General features: G+C 49.0%; 1 protein-coding gene across 4 annotated transcripts in view; it reads right to left on the bottom strand.

The window, feature by feature from the left end:
- Positions 1–20015, bottom strand: part of TBX5 (T-box transcription factor 5) — a 62916-nt gene that overhangs the window by 4134 nt on the left and 38767 nt on the right. For 3 of the 4 annotated variants that reach the window (XM_032309609.1, XM_032309610.1, XM_032309608.1), the window contains one exon: positions 11305–13430. In XM_032309609.1, coding sequence (XP_032165500.1) covers positions 12856–13430 — 575 coding nt within the window. In that variant the 3' untranslated portion in view covers positions 11305–12855. Of the gene's footprint in view, positions 1–11304; positions 13431–20015 lie in introns of those variants that run through there. The other variant, XR_004277921.1, reaches the window with a different exon arrangement.

Below are 20015 nucleotides of genomic sequence, written 5' to 3'. Positions count from 1 at the left end.
CAAGTGGCCGGGGGAGTGTGAAACGTAGGAAGGAGAGAGTGAGCAAAAGGGAAAGGTCCTTGGTTCCAAAGGACCTCAGCTCTGCCCCCAGATCCTTTAAAAACGCACATCACTGCAGTTCCTACTACACTGGGAAGTGACTGCTCATCTCCTCCCTGTCCCTGAAGCAAGGAAATCAGCGCCAGAGACACTGAGTAACTCTCCTAGGGTCACACAGCCAATCAGGGACATCCATGGGATCTGAACCTAGATTTCTCTCGATTCCAAAGCTGACTTCCTAGTGTCTTAACCTGGGTATTCCCCACACCCTTCTGTTATGAGAAGTCAGGTTGATGGATTATCTGAATTAATGGAGAGCCATTTATTCCTTATTCATTCAACAAATACTTTTGAAGCATCTTCTCTGTGCCAGGGTCTGCCCTGGGTGCTGGTGATAAAGGCAGGGCCTCAATTGCTTCCTGATCCTTAGAAAATATCCCCTTTGATTGAGCCAGACCTGCAGAGACCTCGGTTTGGCTACTGGACCACTTGATTTTTCCAGATTGTGATTTGGGGTCTTACAGCCCATTGAGAGAATCCAGGAGAAACCGTTCTATAACATTTGCTGTTGGGCACCAAAAGTCACGTAGCACCACGTCGTCTTCACAAGAACCCAAACGAAGAACTGTCTCCTGGTTTTTAGCAAACGTCTTGACTCGTTGGTCTTGTGCAAACTCTCAGAGTATCGTAAAGAACTATAATTCTCTCCCTGTTTTGGCAGCTAGGAAGTTCAGAGCCAAACACATTTCTATTAACTATACAGGATGTCCCAGCTCCAAAAAATGAGGAGCAAAATGCCCTAAAATGTGGCAGCATGAAGCCAATGCACCCCGGGGAACCCAGATTCTGTGGGTGGGTGATTCAGACAGGGCAGGACAGGGCCACAGAGACGGCACCCCCATGTCAGGAGCCGGAAGCAGAATGACCTGCAGGCTCTTTGTTCACGTGTCTGGTGGAGTGCCGGCAGGCTGGAGGCGGGAGTCAGCTTCCCTCCATGTGGACCGCTCCCTGGGGACTCTCCCTGGGGGCTAGTTTAGGCGTCTTCACAGCATGGTGACTGGGGCTCAAGAGTGAGCGTCCCAGGGCAGGGGCAAGTAAGGCAGAAGTGGTCTCACTCTTCATGACCTCGCCTCGGGAGGTTTTCTGCCTGAGGAGGTCACTCACCAACCCCCACCCTTGACCCTACCTATTTTTAACTCTGCCCTCAGTGCTAGGGAGCATCCACCCCACCACCAGGTCCTGCTCATAATCAAGAGGAAAGTCAGACTCCATCTCTGGATGGGAGAAGCGTCACGATTCCAGAAGACAATGAGGGATAAAATTGTTGCTGGGGTCGCTTCGGGAAAACACAGTCTGCCACGTGGGACCAAATAGAGTCTATTGATTTGTGCTCATGATGCTTGGCTTTATCGCCTTACTAATTGTCATCTGTGAATTGCATGTATATTGCAGCCCGAGATTCTTTATGGAACCAGGTAACAGAGAGACAGGAGGGGGAGGACCTCAGCTCTGCCCCTAGATCGGCTTAATCAGCACTGTTTTCCGAGTGCTTTTTATATGTTTGGCGCTGTGCAAAGAGAGCCTTCCTTCTCCTTTTAATGCACAAACAATCTGGTTATCCATATTTTACAGGTGAAGAAATGAAAGTGTAGGAAGCTGATGAAACTCTCCAGGTCTGGCAAGGCAGAAAAGTGGCAGACAAGTGCCTCCCAGGCAGCCCCGTTCAGCTCTGCCCCAGGTAGAGTCCCCGCCTCCACGCTCAATCCCATCCTTGGAGCCTCACTCAGCACCAGGCTTCTGTCTTGACCTTGTAACATGAAGAGCATGCGAGAAGGAGCCCTTCCTACCCCCAGATACCTTCTCCGACCCCTGAGTGTTCTTATGCCCAACTTTCTCTGAGAAATAAGAGAGTATTCGTTGACCTCTGCACATCTATCAAGATTAACATTCTCTCCAACTTAGATCAGCCAGCCTGTGGGGAGTTGGGGGAATTTGGCAGAAAATCTCTGAGCACCCACTTCCTGCCAGGCCCTGAGCTAACTCTCGGGAATCCAGACACAAGACATTTAATGTCACAGAGGCCCGAGATACGTTAGAAGGCAGGGACCTTGACGTTTTGGCTTTGAAGTTGGGCACTTGGTGAACACCTAGCATCGTGAATGGAGAAGGTGGAAGGTTCAGCAATGAAGCCTTGGATGAGTGACCACCTCTTGGAGCTTCCATTGGCTCCCCTATAACCAGGGCTGTGTCAGAAATCCTGTAACTCCTCCAAAGCAAGTTTGGGGGCTGTGTCTGATCACCCCATAGAAGGTTCAGCACACAATCAGCCCTCAACCCACAGGGCTCTGGGAACTCTCTGGGGCTGGGTCTAAACTCAACTGAGTTTGATGGCAAGAGGAGAGAAAGAGTGGATAAGGTCATTGGTCTTCTGGCTTTCCCACCTCTGCAAGGGGCAGCCTTGACTCTATGGGTTGCAAGTCGGGGGACCCAGTGTAATGACCGCAGAGGCTACAGCCCCATTGGTGGGTGCCGGTGGAGGGGCGCCTGGCAAGAAGGTAGAACAGCGGGCCTATTTGAAGGATCCAAGACATTAGCTCAACAGACCGGGCATTGCTCGTTCTCTGTTGGCCCAATTAGCACCAAGTTCAACTTGTATTTTCCACGTAGAATGCGGCTGGTGAGTCAGGAAGAAAGGCGAGCTTCATTATTCGCTTTTTGCTAGCTCTTGGAAATATCAAGAATACTTGGCCCTCCAGACAAATCCCAGCTCCAGGCCCAAAAGCTAAGTCCAGATATGTTATATATTTATTCAAGGCAGCAATTGGCCAGGAAACGACTATAAAACACACATTTTGAATAAAAGAGGGAGATTTATGGTACATTTGTAAATCTGAGTCATATCTCTCTGCCTCCCCCAGGCCAGGATCCCTTAATCACTAACATACCCCCAGCTTGTACACTCGGTGGGCATGGAATTGCTTCCTTCTGGTCCCGTCCTAGTTAAAGATGTGACGGGGATCGTGCTACTTTATCTGACAGTCAGTAAATGAATTGCCAATTCATTCTGAGCTGCGATGGGGGCTGGTTTTTGCTTTGGGAAGAAAAAAAGTGGGGTCCTTTCATATGTATCTTTGATCAGTCGGGACTTGACAAATTATTTTCATAGGAATTTCTCTGTCCTTAATGCCACAGGGAAAAAATGGATTTACTCGAAAAGAATAGCTTTTATGTTTCAGAAATTAGAGCAATGTAAAAGTTTTCCTGACCTCTCTTTCTTTCCCCTTTTCCTTCCACTGCATTTTTCTCTAGGGAAAGCAGGCAGGTAGCAGAGAGAGCTGGAGAAGGCCACGGCCAATGGCTGGGCTTCCAGCAGGTTGAGTTACTTCAAGCCTATAAACATAACACGAAAATAAGTCTCACCCGTATATACAATTGGTACTAAGAAAACCAAGTCAGCTGTTTTGCCCCAAGCTTCCCTAGTGATAGCTGACTTTTTTCTTCTCTGGATTTTTGTTTTAGGGACAAAGGTCAACCTGAAAATACCTGAATTGTGTTTCAGTAGGAGTCCCACTATATTGCAACTATCTCATGACTTATCTGAAGGGAGGGGGCTGAAAAAGAAGATTTCTAAGTGATTTCCATATCAAGATTTTTATCAGCTATGGCACAATCTTAAAGAAAAGAATGTATTGAGAGTATTAATGGTTCAGAGCTGCCATGAACAGTTAGGCAGGTTGTGCACTGCCACAACTCTGAGAGGCACCATTCAGGTAGACTGTCATTATGAAGGCTATGCTCTGAGGGTTGTGCCATGCTCAGTCTGTACAACTGTGGGTGTCAGCTTTGAAAGGGAACTCACGGAAGTGACAGGAAAATTGGAGAACCACAATTATAAGAAAGGAAGAATCTTGGGGACCAAGGTGGAAGGAACTAAAAGAGAGTTTAGTCAGGGCCTAGAGTGAGTAAGTACTAGCAGTATCAGTCTATTTAATTCTCTGCTCAAGATTCTCTCTCTGGTGGGGCATCTGGGTGGCTCAGTAAGTTAAGTGTCCAGATTTTTTTTTTTTAAGATTTTATTTATTTGACAAAGAGAGAGATGGCAAGTAGGCAGAGAGGCAGGTGGGGGTGGGGGGGGAAGCAGACTCCCTGCTAAGCAGAGAGCCCAATGCGGGCTCAATCCCAGGACCCTGAGATCATAACCTGAGCAGAAGGCAGAGGCCTAACCCATTGAGCCTCCCAGGCGCCCCAAGTGTCCAACTCTTGATCTCAGCTCCGGTCTTGATCTCAGAGTTGTGAGTTCAAGCCCCATGTTTAAAAAATAGAAATAATAAAATAAATAGAAATAGAAATAATAAGATAAATAAAATAAAATAATTTTCTCTCTGGGAAAGATAGAGACAGAGACAGCGACAGAGACAATGAGCCTTTCTTGGGCCAAGCACTCCTCCTCTCTGGTCTAAGGGATGGGGTGCTATTGGATCAGCAGCTCTACTCTCTTACTTTAGGGTCTCCTCAATGTAGAGCCTAGAACAAGGATTCGGGAGTGGTGGTCTGTTTGGGTGAGAGAGGCAGTGCTCAAGGCTGTGGGGCTACTGAGTGGCAGAAGTGGGGCCAACATCCGTGCAGAACTGTATTCTGGATTCCTCGTGTGATGGGTATTCAATATTTTTCGACCTCTTTGTATCCATTTCTCCTCTTCTTGGGTTTATCTCTCCCTCGTGGTGAGTGGTTTTGGTGGGTGTAAGTAGCGGCTGTGAGTGCCCAGGCCTGACTCCTGAGCCTTGTCCAGTAGGGCCGGTGTCCTTATAAGACAGAGAGACACCAGAGCTCCCTCTCCCTCTCTTTCCCTCCCTCCTTGAATGTGCACAGAGGAAAGGCCAGGTGAGGACACAGCGGAAGGTGGCCATCCACAAGCCAGAAAGAGAGCTCTCCTCAGAAACCACCTTGATCTTGGACTTCCCCGCTGCCAGCACTGTGAGGAAATAAATTTCTATTGGTTAGTTGTCCCGTCTGTGGAGTTTTGTTCCTGCAGCCAAGCAGACCGCGAGGCACTGCCCTTCCTAATGGTCTGCCCTCCGGGATTTCCGACTCACCGATCAGCCCCCACAACCACATGAGCTAATCCCCTGCATTAAATCTCACACTATAGTTCTCCATGTCTCTTACTTCCTCAGCTCTTAAGACGGGCTGAGAAAACCCCTTAAGGAAAGACGTGTCTATGAGTTCCCTACCCACTCAGACTGGTCTTAACATCAGTGTGATACAGGGCCCCAGGGAGGATGAGAAGCCACGTGGGGCAGAACTAAGTCGTCCCATGCAAAGGCCTCCTAGATCCACCTGTCCGCAGCCCATCACCAGCCGATCGCCGGCCCTGGAGCCCAGCCGAGCTCAGCTGAACTTGGCCCCGATGCGCAGAACCGCTAGGTGGATTCAACAGCAAGACCACCTAGCGCCTCATTTGGCGCATGCGCGACACTAAACGGTGATTGACACCTGCCTCGGAGGCTTTGCGGTGGACCATTTCGGAGCGCTCGCTGTGGCTCAAGACCAGGGCTGGATGCTTGCGGTCTGGGGCTGCCAGCGCGCACTGAAATGTCCCCCTTTACGCCTCAAATCTGAGGCGGCCAAAGAGGATGCAAACGCCTTAAGTCACCTGGCCACGGAGTGCTTGACTTCTCGTGGAGCCCTGCTCGCTGAGGAGAGCATCTCTTGGGCTATACTTATGAACGCATTCACCCCATCTTTGGGGAACAGCTTCGAAATGAAAATACAAGCAGGCAACGCTGGAACATTCCCGCTCTCACGACCCCAGGAGAGAAGATGCGCAGTTCCGCCAGTAAGAAGGGTGAACCGCGGCGAATGTTCGGGAAGAAGAAAAGCTCTCCTGACTCATCTCGGGTACAGCAAAGCCCTCCTGGCAGACGTCAGGGCTGAGCTGAGATCCATCTTTAGGCCTCTGTTTATTAAATGTGCAGACGGCCAGCTGCCTGCAGAGCACATCCCATTATGGCTCCCATGTAATCCCTGTCCTAGGCCTGAGAGGCAGATCTTACCCTCCATTTCTCAGACGTGGAGACAGAGGCTCCGGGAAGTGAGTAAGTAGCTCGTGCACCAGGGGTTAGCGGGGCGTCCGAGATCAGGAAGGCAACAGGCGTTGCCCAGCTTCCAGGTGCAAAATCGCACAACCTCCTGAAGGTCCAGACGTTTCCCTGGCACACACCAGCTACCCTGTCCCTCCTCTTCTCTCCGGGCCCACAGGGAAGGGCAGAGATGACACGGATCTCTTCCTCACATCCAGGAGCCAGCAGCACATAACAGTGGCCAAGCCACTCACAAGCAGAGTCACCTCGGACACGACACAGACACTCTCTGCTTGGGTGCTTGCTCATCTATAAAGCGGGATTAAGACTGGTTCCTACCTCCCAAGAAAGGGACTGTGTAGGTTGCTTGGCACGGGGGCCAGCGAATGGTGTACAGTCAGGGAATGAAAGATGCTCTTTAGCACTTCTGCTGCTTGTAATGACAAAAGTAGGGGACGTTGGCCAAACATTAAAGCTCGGCCAAGAAGCGTCTCCACCTGCTCTCCGGGCTGCTCCCAGTGCGCAGCGCGTGCCGCTCCAGGAATGTAAAGTTACACATTTGTCAGGATTCGCATGCGTGACTGCTTTTTTAAGAGGTAGAAGGCGGCATTCTGAGGTCAGAAAAGAGACAGTGCCAAGCATGATACGCTCTAGTTCCATCCATGTTGTCGCAAATGGCAAGATTTCATTTCTTTTGATGGCTGCATAGTATTCCATTGTGTATATATACCACACCCTTAGCGAAATAAGTCAAGCAGAGAAAGACAACTATCATATGATCTCCCTGATATGAGGAAGTGGTGATGCAACATGGGGGCTTAAGTGGGTAGGAGAAGAATAAATGAAACAAGATGGGATTGGGAGGGAGACAAACCATAAGTGACTCTTAATCTCACAAAACAAACTGAGGGTTGCTGGGGGGAGGGGGTTTGGGAGAAGGGGGTGGGGTTATGGACATTGGGGAGGGTATGTGCTTTGGTGAGTGCTGTGAAGTGTGTAAACCTGGTGATTCACAGACCTGTACCCCTGGGGATAAAAACATATGTTTATAAAAAATAAAAAATTTAAATATTAAAAAAAAAGAAAAGAAAAGAGACAGTGCCAGATTGTCAGCCTTTTGGGGATGTAGAAATTTCTGACCCCTCTTGCTTGCCACAGAGGATCCACGGCTGGTAGTCACTTACAAAGCTAGCTATTGTAATCATCCTGGAGATGGTGCCTATGTGGAAAAGCTGTGTTTTAATTATTGTTCAAAGGGATGAGGATGGTGATGACGATGATGGGGATGTTTTCCTAACCCTCGCTGAGCTGAGGTCCATTATAAAAATAATAGCGGATCACAGGGGCCAATTTCCCAACCAGCAAAGGAGGGAGGGGGGAAAAAGGGGGATCAGGGGAGAGATGAATAGCAATAATAATTAATATTGGGGCGCCTGAATGGCTGTGGGTTAAGCCTCTGCCTTCGGCTCAGGTCATGATCTCAGGGTCCTAGGATCGAGTCCCGCATCGGGCTCTCTGCTCAGTGGGGAGCCTGCTTCCCTTCCTCTCCCTCTGCCTGCTTGTGATTTTTCTCTGTCAAGTAAATAAATAAAACCTTTTAAAAAATAATTAATACTAATTCATCATCTTATTGACCAACAGTTACTGCCGTAGACCGGGCACTGTGTTCAGAAATTTACACTCACTCTCTCACTGTGTGCCCCCTATAACATCCCCCTGCCCCAGGGCGGGGAGGGGGAGGTACTCTTATTATCCTCTTTCAATAGATGATTTCATGGAGGGGCCAAGAGGGTAAGTGACTTGCACAAGATCACTGAAGCTGTAAGTGACAAAGTGAATTTTATAAGCCGGGTCAGGTAGAGAACAAAGGGGAGATTCTTAAAACCACCTGAGCCAGCAAGTATGTGTGTATGTGCATTTGTTGTGTGTGTGTTTGCACGTGGGTGTGTCTCTGTGTGATTATATATGTGTACATTGTGTGTGTGTGCCTGTGTGTTGTGTGTCTGTGTGTGTCTGTATATGCGTATTTGTGAGTCTGTGTGCATGTGCACGTACCTGTGTATGTTGGATTTGTTAACAGGAGAATCAGAGTCCACCCCAGGATGATAGCTTCACCCACCAAAAGGAGCAAGCCAGCAAGGGGCAATCCCAAAAGTGAAAACAGAGAAGCAGCTGGTGTCTCCTTGTTTCGCATGGAGAATGTTCCACAATTAGCAGTCGGCTGACTGGTGCCGGTACCCAGCTCTGTCACTCTCCAGGCCAATGGCCCTTCTGATTGGATCTGAATCCCTTCATTCTCCAAGTTGACCCAGGGAACCCCACCTTCCTCACAAACCCGATTTGACAATGGCCGAGGCATACACTAGATTTTATTTGACTAATTCTACTCCTAATTATAAAGATAACTCATCTTCATTTAAAAAAATTGAGAAATACCCCAAACCACAAAGAACATGTAAACACTCACAGTCCTGCCACTGTTATGATTATGTTCCACAAACTAAACTGGGGTTTTTTTTGCCCTGCAAGCTGGAATGAATGCAGTTGCATTCAGTAAGACTGAGAAGCTGCCATGCACATGACTTGTAATCAGCTTCTTTTAGCTACAATGTATCTTAAATATCCTTTTCCAATTGGCTTCACAAATGTATTTTTTAACAAGCCATGTGGTATTCCATTGCATGGATTGACACTAATTTATTTAACTAGCACCATATTAGTGGATAATTAGGCTGTCTCCAGTTTTGTATGATTTTAAAAATCATGATGAACTTCCCAGAAAATTAGTATGATGCACATCCCTGATTATTTCCTTAGGACCGATTCCTCCAAGTGGAATTACCAAATGAACCGATGAGTACAATTTTGAGGCTTTTGGTATCTTTTGCCAAATTCTCCTCTTAAAAGGTGTATCTATTTTCATTCCAGGCAGCAGTTTCTGGGGCTTATTTTCTCATTAGCAATAGGCATCATGATTACTTGACTATGCATTTGCTAAGTTAATGCATACAAGTTAGGCTTAACTTGTTTTTCACTGATAAGTCTGTCTTTCCAGGCATTCATGGAACATGTGCTGTGGTAGGTCCTTTATGGTACATTTCTACAGATATTATTCACTTAAACTTCAAAGGACTTTGAAGCAGACACACTATCTCCTTTTAATGGACAAGGAAGCTAAATCTTGGGCAAACTGAGGTTCCATGCTGAGCTCTGCCGCACACCAGCTGTGTGATGTTGGGGGTGCTCCCAACCTCTCTGAGCTCCAGAATACTAATGATCTGAGTCTCTGAAAGTTCCAGTCATCCTCCTGGTGATCCCCTAACTTTGAGTCCCAGTTGCTCAGTGTTGCACCAGGAAGCCAGGAAGAGCTCTAACTCTCCTCTCTCAGGTACGAAGAAGCCTACCAGCTCACAGATCCAGACTGTACTCTGCAGTCATGGGAACTAACTGGAAAAGAGCCTACACAATTAGTAGGTGCTCATCAAGTCAGAGTGTCTACCACACAGTGTGGGACCTTAACGCATGCTTCTTGAATAAATGAGTGAACGCAAAGTAGGTAATTACTGCCCATTCCTGAACCCTACAGCTCATTCCTTCAACACCATTTCTGCCTCAGGACCTTTGCACAAGCTATCCCCTCTGCCTGAAATGCTTTTCCTCCCAACTTTTCATCTGGCTAATTCCTACCCAACCTTCAGGGCTCAATTCAGAAGACACCTCCCCCAGATCAAGTTAGGACTCCTTGTCTTGTCCCTTTATGACATCATGCATGCTGCCTTCATTGGTCTTCTTGCCTTTGCAATCCACTGATGACACAGGTTACCTAAAGGCTGTTTCTCTCACTAAACCATACACTCCAGAAGGATACAACCTCTCTCACCTTGTTCACTACTGTGTCCTCAGCATTTACACATGTCCAGTCCAGAAGAAACATTCACTAAATATACTATAGGAATATAACAATTTACACCATGGTTTTTGACACCTAAACAGTAATAAACTACATGAATATTTGCATGTGACATCCTTAAACCTACCAATTCAGTGGTAGGTTCAATTCAGTCAATTTGTAACCATTGTTTGAAACCCGAAGAAGTGACCGACCATCTGTGATGGAACAAGATGTCCCTTCTCAAAAAAAAAAAAAAAAAGTCCCTTCTCTGGCCTATGAAATTTGCGGTGAGCACGTTTTTAGTGATGTTCCATTGGTAACAACTGTTTGATCGCTGTGCCTGAGGGGTGCTAACTCAGTATTCTTCTGATGTTCTTGTGAAAAAATAAGACTGGCTACCTTGTATCATTGGTAAATGAGTTTTGGAAGGTAATTTTTTCAAGTGCAACCTTTTTTCCCCTTAATCCATCAGAACAAATGCTTACTTAGGGTACAGTCAGAATTTATTCAGTGAAATTTTACTAATTCATTCTCTGTGGGAACAAGGATGTCATTGACCTAGTTTCTCCACTGTACCTACAAGAAGTTGAATTGTCATTTCTTGATCATTAACTTACATGTCTTGGGAGTGCTTTGCCTAGGAAAGCTTCCAGGAGGACCTGATTCAATGAATAATTTGTAATCAACTATCCACTTATTCCTGTTTCAAGGGGATGTGTCATATCTGATGGTTCTTGATCATTTCAAAGGTGCGGGCATTGAAATCACAAAAACTTTTCAAAACATCGGCATGAATTTACTTACAATTCTGCTGCTGTGCCCTGCCTTATATGTATCATACAGGACAAACTCACAAATCTTAAATTTGGGGGTTTTAAATAAATAGCCATCGAAGGTCCCAATGGTTGCTTCATGGGGACCTCCAAAACACTTGATTTCTGCAACCAATTTAAAGAAACAGATCCTTCAGGAAATCAAGTACTAGGCGTTATAGAAAATCTGACCAATATTTTTGGTCAGGTGAGATTCCTGATGATCTTGCTTTTTTAACACTGTCATAAATCCAATGAAAGAAAATAACTCCATCCCAGGGATATAAGCCAGGAGAGAAACATATTCAGCTCCATTACACTCAAGTACAGGATTCCAAATATTCCCTGAAACCAGCAGAAGAAAGAAGATGGGGTCAAAATTACACCCGCAAGACAACTTCTTCCCACGTCCTCCAACTAACTTCTCCTCTATTCGGTCGGTAAAAAGGACAGGGGAAAAGAAGGGTATTCAAGTCCCTTGTACTTTTTTAAGCACATGGTATTTATTAGGCATTAATTGGCACACAAATATACGAAACGAGTACTTAATTCTCACCCCACCCCTTAGCAACATAAAAAGACATAATCGCATGAAGACACTCACGTACAAACATACTTACACACTCACACGTACTGGGACATACTTAGCCTCACATATTACCCTGTTCTCTTTATTAGGGTCGGTTTAAAAAAAAATTTTTTTTTAATCAAGAAAGCAAAGCACATTCGAAAAAAAAATAAAGAAAACGCAAACTTGGTTTTGAGTATTAATAAAATTAAAAGCTCTTGGCCAGCTCCCATGCTGGATTTCATTTCATGTTATTACTTAATTAGAACTCCTATTTATAAATAAATAGTACCAGTAAAATATTACCTCTGAAGAACCCTGCAATAACGTTTTACTTACACGCTTATTTTTTTTTTTATACTGTTTTCTGCTTTCAATAACCACAGTTTGGTGTCGGCATCTGGTGTCGGTGTGACTTCTTTGGGGAGAACCAATCAGCAAGCAGGTCTGGCCTCTTCTGTAGGAACATTGGGCTTTGCCTGGCATCCGGGGCGGGTCGCTAGTGATGGAAGTCTGGAAGCTTGGGCTGGCTTTGTGTTTTATCAGGACCAATATTTATTTTGGCCTCTTCGCAATGCTTGTCAGCACAGAGGTTGCTTCTTGCTTTATCACAGTTCTGCCCACATGTAAACCAGGGCTTTTCAAGTTTTTCAAAGCAAGCTTTCCGGTCGGGAAGCTATAGGCCACGTTTTAGCGACAGACGGCTGGAAAGACACAGAGCTGGGAAGACGGGAGGGCCGAGGGAGATAGGAGGCCAGAAGGTGGTCAGCGTTAGGAGAGGGCCACGCTGGGCCCCAAGATGATGGGCAACGGAGGAAAAAATCGGACAAAAGCCGGGACCTGGGGAACCTTTTCAGGAACATCACATGGTAGAGGTAGTCATTACTTAGTCAAGGGCAGGGTGGCAAAATTTAGGTTTCAGGGGTGGTATATTTGTGGGGGGATCCCCACAAGTACATATTTTGAAACACACTTGCCTCAGACCTCCCCCGAAATAAGGGACTGGGTCCCATTAAGAAAATTGAAAGGAAAAAAAATATATTATTATTTATTATATAACAATGTCAACATTAACACCAAGACAGGGAGGACTCCAACTACACCATTCGGCTAAAACACTCGATAAGGCAAGGCTTTCTGGAGACCGAAAGAAGGAATCACGGAGGACATCCGGAGGTGGTGTGAACATGGCCGGCCAATGAGTGCGGTGGTCATGGGGCTGGGTGGGGTGGGGGCAGCGGTGGGGGCTCATCTCGTCTCGGTTGGTTTTGAGACGGAAAAACAAAGTCACATTATTTGAATTGTGGTTTCCAGCGGCTGATTAGATCAGCGCTCTCATGGGTGAAGACTTGAACAAGGAAATGAAAACTGTCGTCCGTGGGGTTTCTCTCTGCTACTGTCTCTCCCTCCCTCTCTCTCTCTTCTCTCTCTCTAGCCACTGTCTGCGAGGAAGCAGGTCTCGCTTTAGCTGTTCTCACTCCACTCGGGCACCATACCAACCCCATGCACCGAGTGATACTGGTGCGGGGACAGGGTCCGTGGCACGCCGTGAGAATAGAGGAACTCGGAGGGCTGCAGGCCGCCGGGCGATGGCAGGCCAGTCTGCGGCCCACACTGCCTGACCACAGGCTGGTGGGCCACGGAGGTCTGGTGCTGGAACATCCCCTCTCCGAGCTGTGGGGAGCCGTGGTTGGCCATGCCAGCCAGCCGGGGGACCAGGGGCCCCGAGGCGAAGTGGGCCGAGAAGTGCTGGTAGGGGAGCCTGTCCATGGGCTGCACCGTGGCCACCGTGCAGCTGCTGTAGGAAGGCACGCTGGGCCATGTGTTGCAGCTGAGGTCCTCCAGGCTGGGCACCGGCTCGCTGGGGGGCGGGGCGCTGGCGTACATGCAGGCCTGCCGCTGTGCTGACTCTGTCCTGTAGGAGGCGCTCAGGCCCTGCTGCTGGGGGTAGCCGGCCCGGTAGAAGGGGTCCTCCTCGCTGGGCGACGTCTCCATGTAGGGCTTCTTGTAGGGATGGTCCGTGGTGGAACATTCTTCATCTGCAGAGACAGGAGGATAGAGACCAGTGAGGCCGGGGCTAGAGGCGGACGTGGCCACGGACTCAAGGACCCCTTCCCCAGGTGGGGGTCGGGGGGACTAGCCCCCATTCTGATCAGTAACAGTGGAGACTTTGAGCGAAGACTTTGACCTTCCTGAGCTCCGTTTCATCTCTAGCACGAAAAGGAGGCTACAGAGGGACGTGCTGACAAAGGGATGCTGGAACACAGACTGAGCACCAAGGCCAGGGCTCGGGAGCAGACAACACCCAGTACGTAAAGATGCCTGCTCTCTTCCCTCTGCCCTGGTGTGCACATTCCACGAAGGCGGGACATGGTCTGTGCTCCCCACCACGGTATCCCCCAGAATCCAGAACATACCTAGGAACCAAAGCAAGAATAATACCGTCCACGATTACAGTATGAAGGCACACAAATGGCGTTTACTCTGCCTGGTGCTGTCCGAAGCGCTCTCCGGAAGGGACCCCAGACAGCCGGCCCAGCAACCCCATGGGGTGGGCTCTGTGAGGGTCCCCACTTTGCAGATCACAAAACAGAAGACCAGAGAAGTCATGCGACTTGCCCAAGGTCTGAGTTACGCAGCTGCTAAACAATGGATCGGGGTTGGGGGGGGTGTCAGAATTCAAGTCATCGAATTAGGCAGGAGTCCCTGCTCTTCGAGACCAGGCTACACACAAGGGCACGCACTGAGTATCTGTGCAACAGACGGAAGGACAGAGGGACAGTGCACAGATGGACGGGAGCTCAGGCAAGTCCCCAGATCCTTCCCTGATGCCTGTGTCGGCAAGTCCTGGTTAATATCTCTTAGAGCTGGTACAACTTAACAGGTCACCATTTCTTTATTGAAAAAGTCACTTCCCTTCTCCCAGACACCAGCGAGTCCCCGGTACAGGGCCGTGAAGATCATTCCGTCCCTGAAAGACAGTCTTCCGTAACTAGTCGGGGTCACTGCCTCCTTCAGGAAGGGCTGGGCTCTCTCCAAAATAACACAACGAAACACAACGTTTTAAAAACCATCCATGTGCCCAGCCCAGCTTTGCATGCACTTTTGGGAGCTCAGGGATCCCCTCAAATCCAGACCCTAAGTTAAGAAGTGTAGACGCATCTGGGTTTCAGTCTGGTTCTCCTACTTCCTATCTGTGCGCAGCCACAGGCCTCCACCCTGAGACCTGCGCTCAGCATGTCTGAATCCAAGTCAATAATACTTACCTCACTGGGCCGCTAAGAATTCAATAAATCAAGCCCGTAAATCTCCTGATATCTGTCAACAAAAGCAGCTCTTGCTGCAAGGGAAACACCACCAGTCAGTCTCTCGGCAGACCTGATACTGAGTAACACGCCTCCAGGTGTTTCCTTCAGGGAAGCCATCTTAAGAGTTTCCAGCAAGGTGTAAATGTCCCACAGATTCATTCCTTTGCTGGAATTTTATTCCCCAACCTGGAGATTTTTCTGTCCTCCTCTCCCAGTCTCTTTCGAATCAATACATGCGTGCGAAGGTCTGTTGTTGGGGGGCGGGGAGTGAAGAAAAGGAAACACTGGGCCCTCCTGTACCTCTGCGGTGATGGTCAGTGGCCTGGGGGCAGGACATGGGACTAAGAGGAGAAGATCATCCTTATTATGTACTGAGCTCCTACTGAGGCAGAATTCAAGTCATCGAATTAGGCAGGAGTCTCTGCTCTTTGAGACCAGGCTACACAGAAGGGCACGCACTGAGTATCTGTGCAACAGACGGACGGACAGAGTCACAGCAATTCCTCCAGGTGGCCTGTCACAGAGGCAGAAACCGAACTCAGAGAAGTGACCTTCCCAAGGTCACGGAACTAGAAAGGAGCGTGGACTGGAATCCAAGCCAAGTCTGCTTTCCTTACCAATGGCACCTTGCTTCTAGCTCTCTCGATTTCTCACACCGAATGCCACTCACCTAGTTCTCCAACAGAGATGTACTGAGCTGCTCCCAGGTGCCAGGTACTGGACCCAGGGCGGTCAATAATGAGCCAAGGTCCAGCTCAGTGCACTTGGAGGTGGGAAGGGGGGACCCTCTCCATCTCACCCTGAGCAGTGACGTGGCAGGAGGCTGATAGGCGGTGAAGGGGAGGTGGGCCTTGCATATAAAGCTTCGCCCCACAGTGAGTCCTTTGGTTTTGCACCAGATTTTAAAACAGCGCCCCAACTCAAGTAGGAGAGCTTGGGTTTGGGTTCCGTGGAATCCTTCCATGGGCATCACGCCCAGAGTGACACCCACAGGTGGGTGAAGACTCTGACCCCATGTAAACCCATCTAGGCTGGGACTGTACCCACCTCCCAGCGAGCGTGTTTATTTTCAGCAAGAATCTTTCTGGGACACATCTGGGCCCCACAGGACGACCAAACATTTGTCCAGAATAAAAGCCAAAAATGCAGCCTCTCTTCCAGGTGCTTTAAACACATCATGCCAACCGTCCAGATGTGTGAAGATAGCCAGATGAGCTGGTAGCCACTTTTTCCACCTTTCAACAGGGCATTTGTCTTTGGTGTCCTGAAGATGTTGCTACGCTCGACTTTTTCTGTCCTCCCCACCTCCACCCTCAGTCACCTCGTGCTTCCGTGCTTCCTTCCAACCCATCCACCCCCCCCACACACAACAACCCCCCCCCCACGCCCCGGATCCATAAATCTGAATGTTTCCATTGTTGCTAGGATCATAACCTTTGGGTTTTCCATTTAACCAGGGCGTTTCCCCTTTTCAATAATCAAGAGTACAGCTGCAGGGTACCCTTGGCAAGAGAAAAAAAACAAGGCAAATGAACCATTCCCGAGTTTCTGATCCCCTTCCAGATTTGTTACAAGCGAAAAAAGGAAGAATAATATGAAAAAGGCCGGAGCACATTTTGGAAAATCGTAAAATTACACATTCCAGTCTTTAATAACCCAAAGATCTGATGCAGAGTCCTAAGAAAAGCAAAAGTCTGGCTTATTCATGAAAGCGGGTCCCGAGTGTTCTCAAATTCCTCTTGGACCTCATCACGTTGTAAAGAAATTCCAAAGCATGGATCCAAATTTCAGGTCGGTGGTGATCAATGGTTGGGATGGAATCCCTGTGTTTGTTTTGGTCACGGTTTCGGTTCCTTTCTCTTTACTGGGAGCCCGATAACCGGTCAACAGCAAAGCTCTCTTTCCCAGCCGAGCCGTGTTTACCTTCCACAGTTGGGGAACGGGTAGTCAAGCATCAAGTCTTCCATGAGACGGGCCCACAGTTCAGTCCCGGAAAGGTGTGTAGTAAGAGTGGTCCATTACATTCCACCTGTCCTGAACCCAACTGAGTCTGTTGAATACCAGGAAAGCTCTTCCTGATTCTGAGCACCGCATAGCACTGGGAAATATCCTGGCCTCTTGCATTTTTCTAGTGGTTTCTGATTCTGGATGAATGGCTTTAATGATCAATCCAGAGCACAGATTTTAGGGCCTATCTCTGGTTCTCCTTGGCTATGTGGCCTTGGGTAGATCACTGCACCATATCCCAATCTTAGTGCTTGACTAAGTAGGGGGATAATTCTTTAATTTCTTGCAGGAATGGAGATGATAAGTATGCAGATCTTATCTGTCCGAGTAACATGGGTCTCCTCTCTGTTCCCTCTTAGAAGATCAGACAGATGGCTCTGGGGACTGTCCAGGGCTTGAAGGTGCCTGGGGAGATCCCAGAGCAGGAAAATTCACAAGGCTGCTTTTATATTGCTCATCCCATTAAGCAAATATTGTCACTATTCCCAAATGGGTCATTTCGCTTGCCGACTGGGTTCATTCGGATAAAAAATCCTGTTGAACTACCATTCCTTGGTTGGATGACCTTTGGCAAAGTCAGAAGTGGAACTATGATTCGGGCCTTCTGGGTCACAGCACCCAGTCACAGTCACAGCTCTTTCTGAAGGACAGTCTAGCCTTTCGGCTTTCGTGAAACTCACTTTCCAGAAAAGAGGAAAAGATGGTAACCTTGACCTGATGGGTGGATGGATGGTTAGATGCATGGATGGACAGAAGGATGCATGAAGGGCGTGTGCATCTCTGTAGTGTTAGATTTTAGCTCAAAGTGGGCCAGACTGAATCAGTATTGTGAGAAGATCCTGAATGGGGAATCAAAAGACTCGGGTCCAACTCTCACTGAACCACCAACTGAAAATCATGACATTTATTTATTTCCTTATTATCTGTCCCCTCGATGAGAACACAAGTTTGGAGAGAGCAGGAGCCTTCGCCCCCTTGCTGTCCCTTTATCCCATGCACTTGGGACAGTATCCGGGACAAAGGAGATGCTCAACCAATATTTATTCCACGAAGGCATCCCAGATCTGCCACTCACCAGCCACACGACCTTAGGAAGCCAATCCAACCTCTTGGTCCCCCGTTATACGCCCGCAAATTGGGGATGGAAGACACCCCCGCCCCAGCTCAGGGGCTGGAATGAGGATCCAGTGAAGAAAACAATGTGAAATTGCTCTAAAAAGCACCCAGCACTGACAAAACGCACCCCACAGAACCCCCTTCCTCTCCCACTCCCCTGACTTCCTTTTGAATAGCCAGGGCAGTAGATGGCTTTGTTCAAATCTTTATTTGGGTTGCCTCTGGATTTCTAAGGTTGGGGGGGTATGGGGCGGTTATCAGGGACGGAGGAGGAAAGAAAGACAGATGAGTGCTCTCCCAGGACCCGGGGTCCTGGATCTGATTGAGTGGCATTGATAAAAGACCTTCCCGGCTCTTTGGGTTCCCTCCATACGGAGAGATAGTTTGGAGACAGCCGGGTCCAAACACGAGAAGCCCTCCGGCTTGCCTGGCCCTTTGACATTTCACTGGGCCTGCCTCCTGGGCTCCTTGGAAAGGAGACAGACAATGAGGGGAAGTCAGATAGTGGGGCAGGCAGGGGCCCCAAGAGGGGCGGGGGGGGGAGGGGGGAAGCCACCCATGGAGCCATCACTTCCCGGGAATCCCAAACTGGAAGGAAACCTTGCTGATTCTTTATCACCTTACAATGGAGGCTGATGATGAATTGCTTTTTGTCATCTCTGAGGCACCGGGACAGAACGTTCCCTGTCCCTGGGAGCGCCCTTTTGGGGGCGGAGGGAGGAGGGACGGACAGAGGTTTGTGACAAGGTGAAAGGGTTCCCGCACGGTGCACACCCCAGGCACCCCGAATGCACGGACCGTGGCTTGAACCCCGGGCAGGACCACTCAGGACAAATCACTCAGTCCCTCTCAGCCTCAGTTTCCGCCTCTGTGGAAAGGGGCCATTCTTCTCCTTGTTACGGGCAATGGGCCCTGGGGACTGATTGTACCCACACCTCCAGCCCCCGGCACCACACCCAGGGCTGAGCGCCATCATTTCCCGCCTCGCAGCCTGCGACAGCCTCTCAGCAGAGCTCTGGAGCCCATCTTCGTCCCCCCTAACCCCCACCCCACGCACCCACCCACCCAGCACAGCAAAATGCCTGCTTCCAAACAGAAACCTCATCATGTCCCTCACGGGTTGAAACCCCTCCGAGGGCCGCCTGTTGGTGTTAGGATAAAATCTAACTGGGTAGCTCAGTCGTTTGACTCTCCGATGCTTGGTTTTGGCTCAGGTCATGATCTCAGGGTCCTAGGATCGAGCCCCGCATTGGGCTCCCTGCTCAGCACGGCGTCTGCTGGTCCTTTCCCCCCTGCTCCTCCCCCAGCTCATGTGAACTTTCTCTCTCTCTCTAATAAATAATCTTTTTTTTTTTTTTTTTATCTAAAGTCCTTAAAATGGCTTACAAGGGCTAGCAGGGCGCTGGCTCCTGCCTTTTTCTGTAGCTCATCTGCCTCCCCTTCCCTTCATTGCGTTTCAGCCACACTGCCCTTGTGTCTGCTCCCCCGTGGGGGGCTGGCTCCCCGTCTTCTCAGAGGCTGCACCCATACCCTTCTCTCTGCCTGGATCCTCAGCCATCTCCCCTGTATTGCCATCCGGGTCCCGCTCTGCAGATCCTGGCTTAAATCTTCCGGGATCCCCCGTTCCTGCCTCCCCCTCCCCGCACCATAGGCATCAGCAAGCTCCCTATCTCCTCCATACCCTCAGATCACCCACATAATCAAGCAGTCGCATCACCATATGTAATTATACATCTGACCCGCCTGCAACCGTGAGCTTCCTAAGGGCAGAGCAGTGGCCGGATAACGTGCGCTGGGCACTTCGGGGTCGGACACTGTTCTGGGGCTTTGCATGGACCCCCTGGTTCCCATCTCATCATGACCCTACAGGGGAGGTGCTGCTGAGATCCTCATTTTACAGCAAAGAGAACTGAGGCCGAGAATGCGAGCAGTTTGTCCATGGCCACATTTCTGGAAAGCCTCAACTGCCGGGATGTCCCGCAGCAGACCGGCCACCGAGTCCGGTGTCCCCAGTGGCGGCCTCAAGCTGACCCTGAGCTCACCTGAGGATCCTGCCATCCGAAGAGTTCACCCCCTAAAGTCACCTCACACCACCTTCTAGGAGGAAACCTTTGCAAAGATGCTGCTGTAAATGCTGAGACTTAAAAAGCACCTGGATGCTTTTTAACTTCTTCCTTCCCTTCTTTTGGGCTG

Source organism: Mustela erminea, chromosome 13, assembly GCF_009829155.1.
Source record: "Mustela erminea isolate mMusErm1 chromosome 13, mMusErm1.Pri, whole genome shotgun sequence".
In the NCBI taxonomy this organism is placed as follows: domain Eukaryota; kingdom Metazoa; phylum Chordata; class Mammalia; order Carnivora; family Mustelidae; genus Mustela; species Mustela erminea.
The sequence above is the reverse complement of the archived record's forward strand: the minus strand, read 5'-3'. Positions and strand labels throughout refer to the sequence as shown.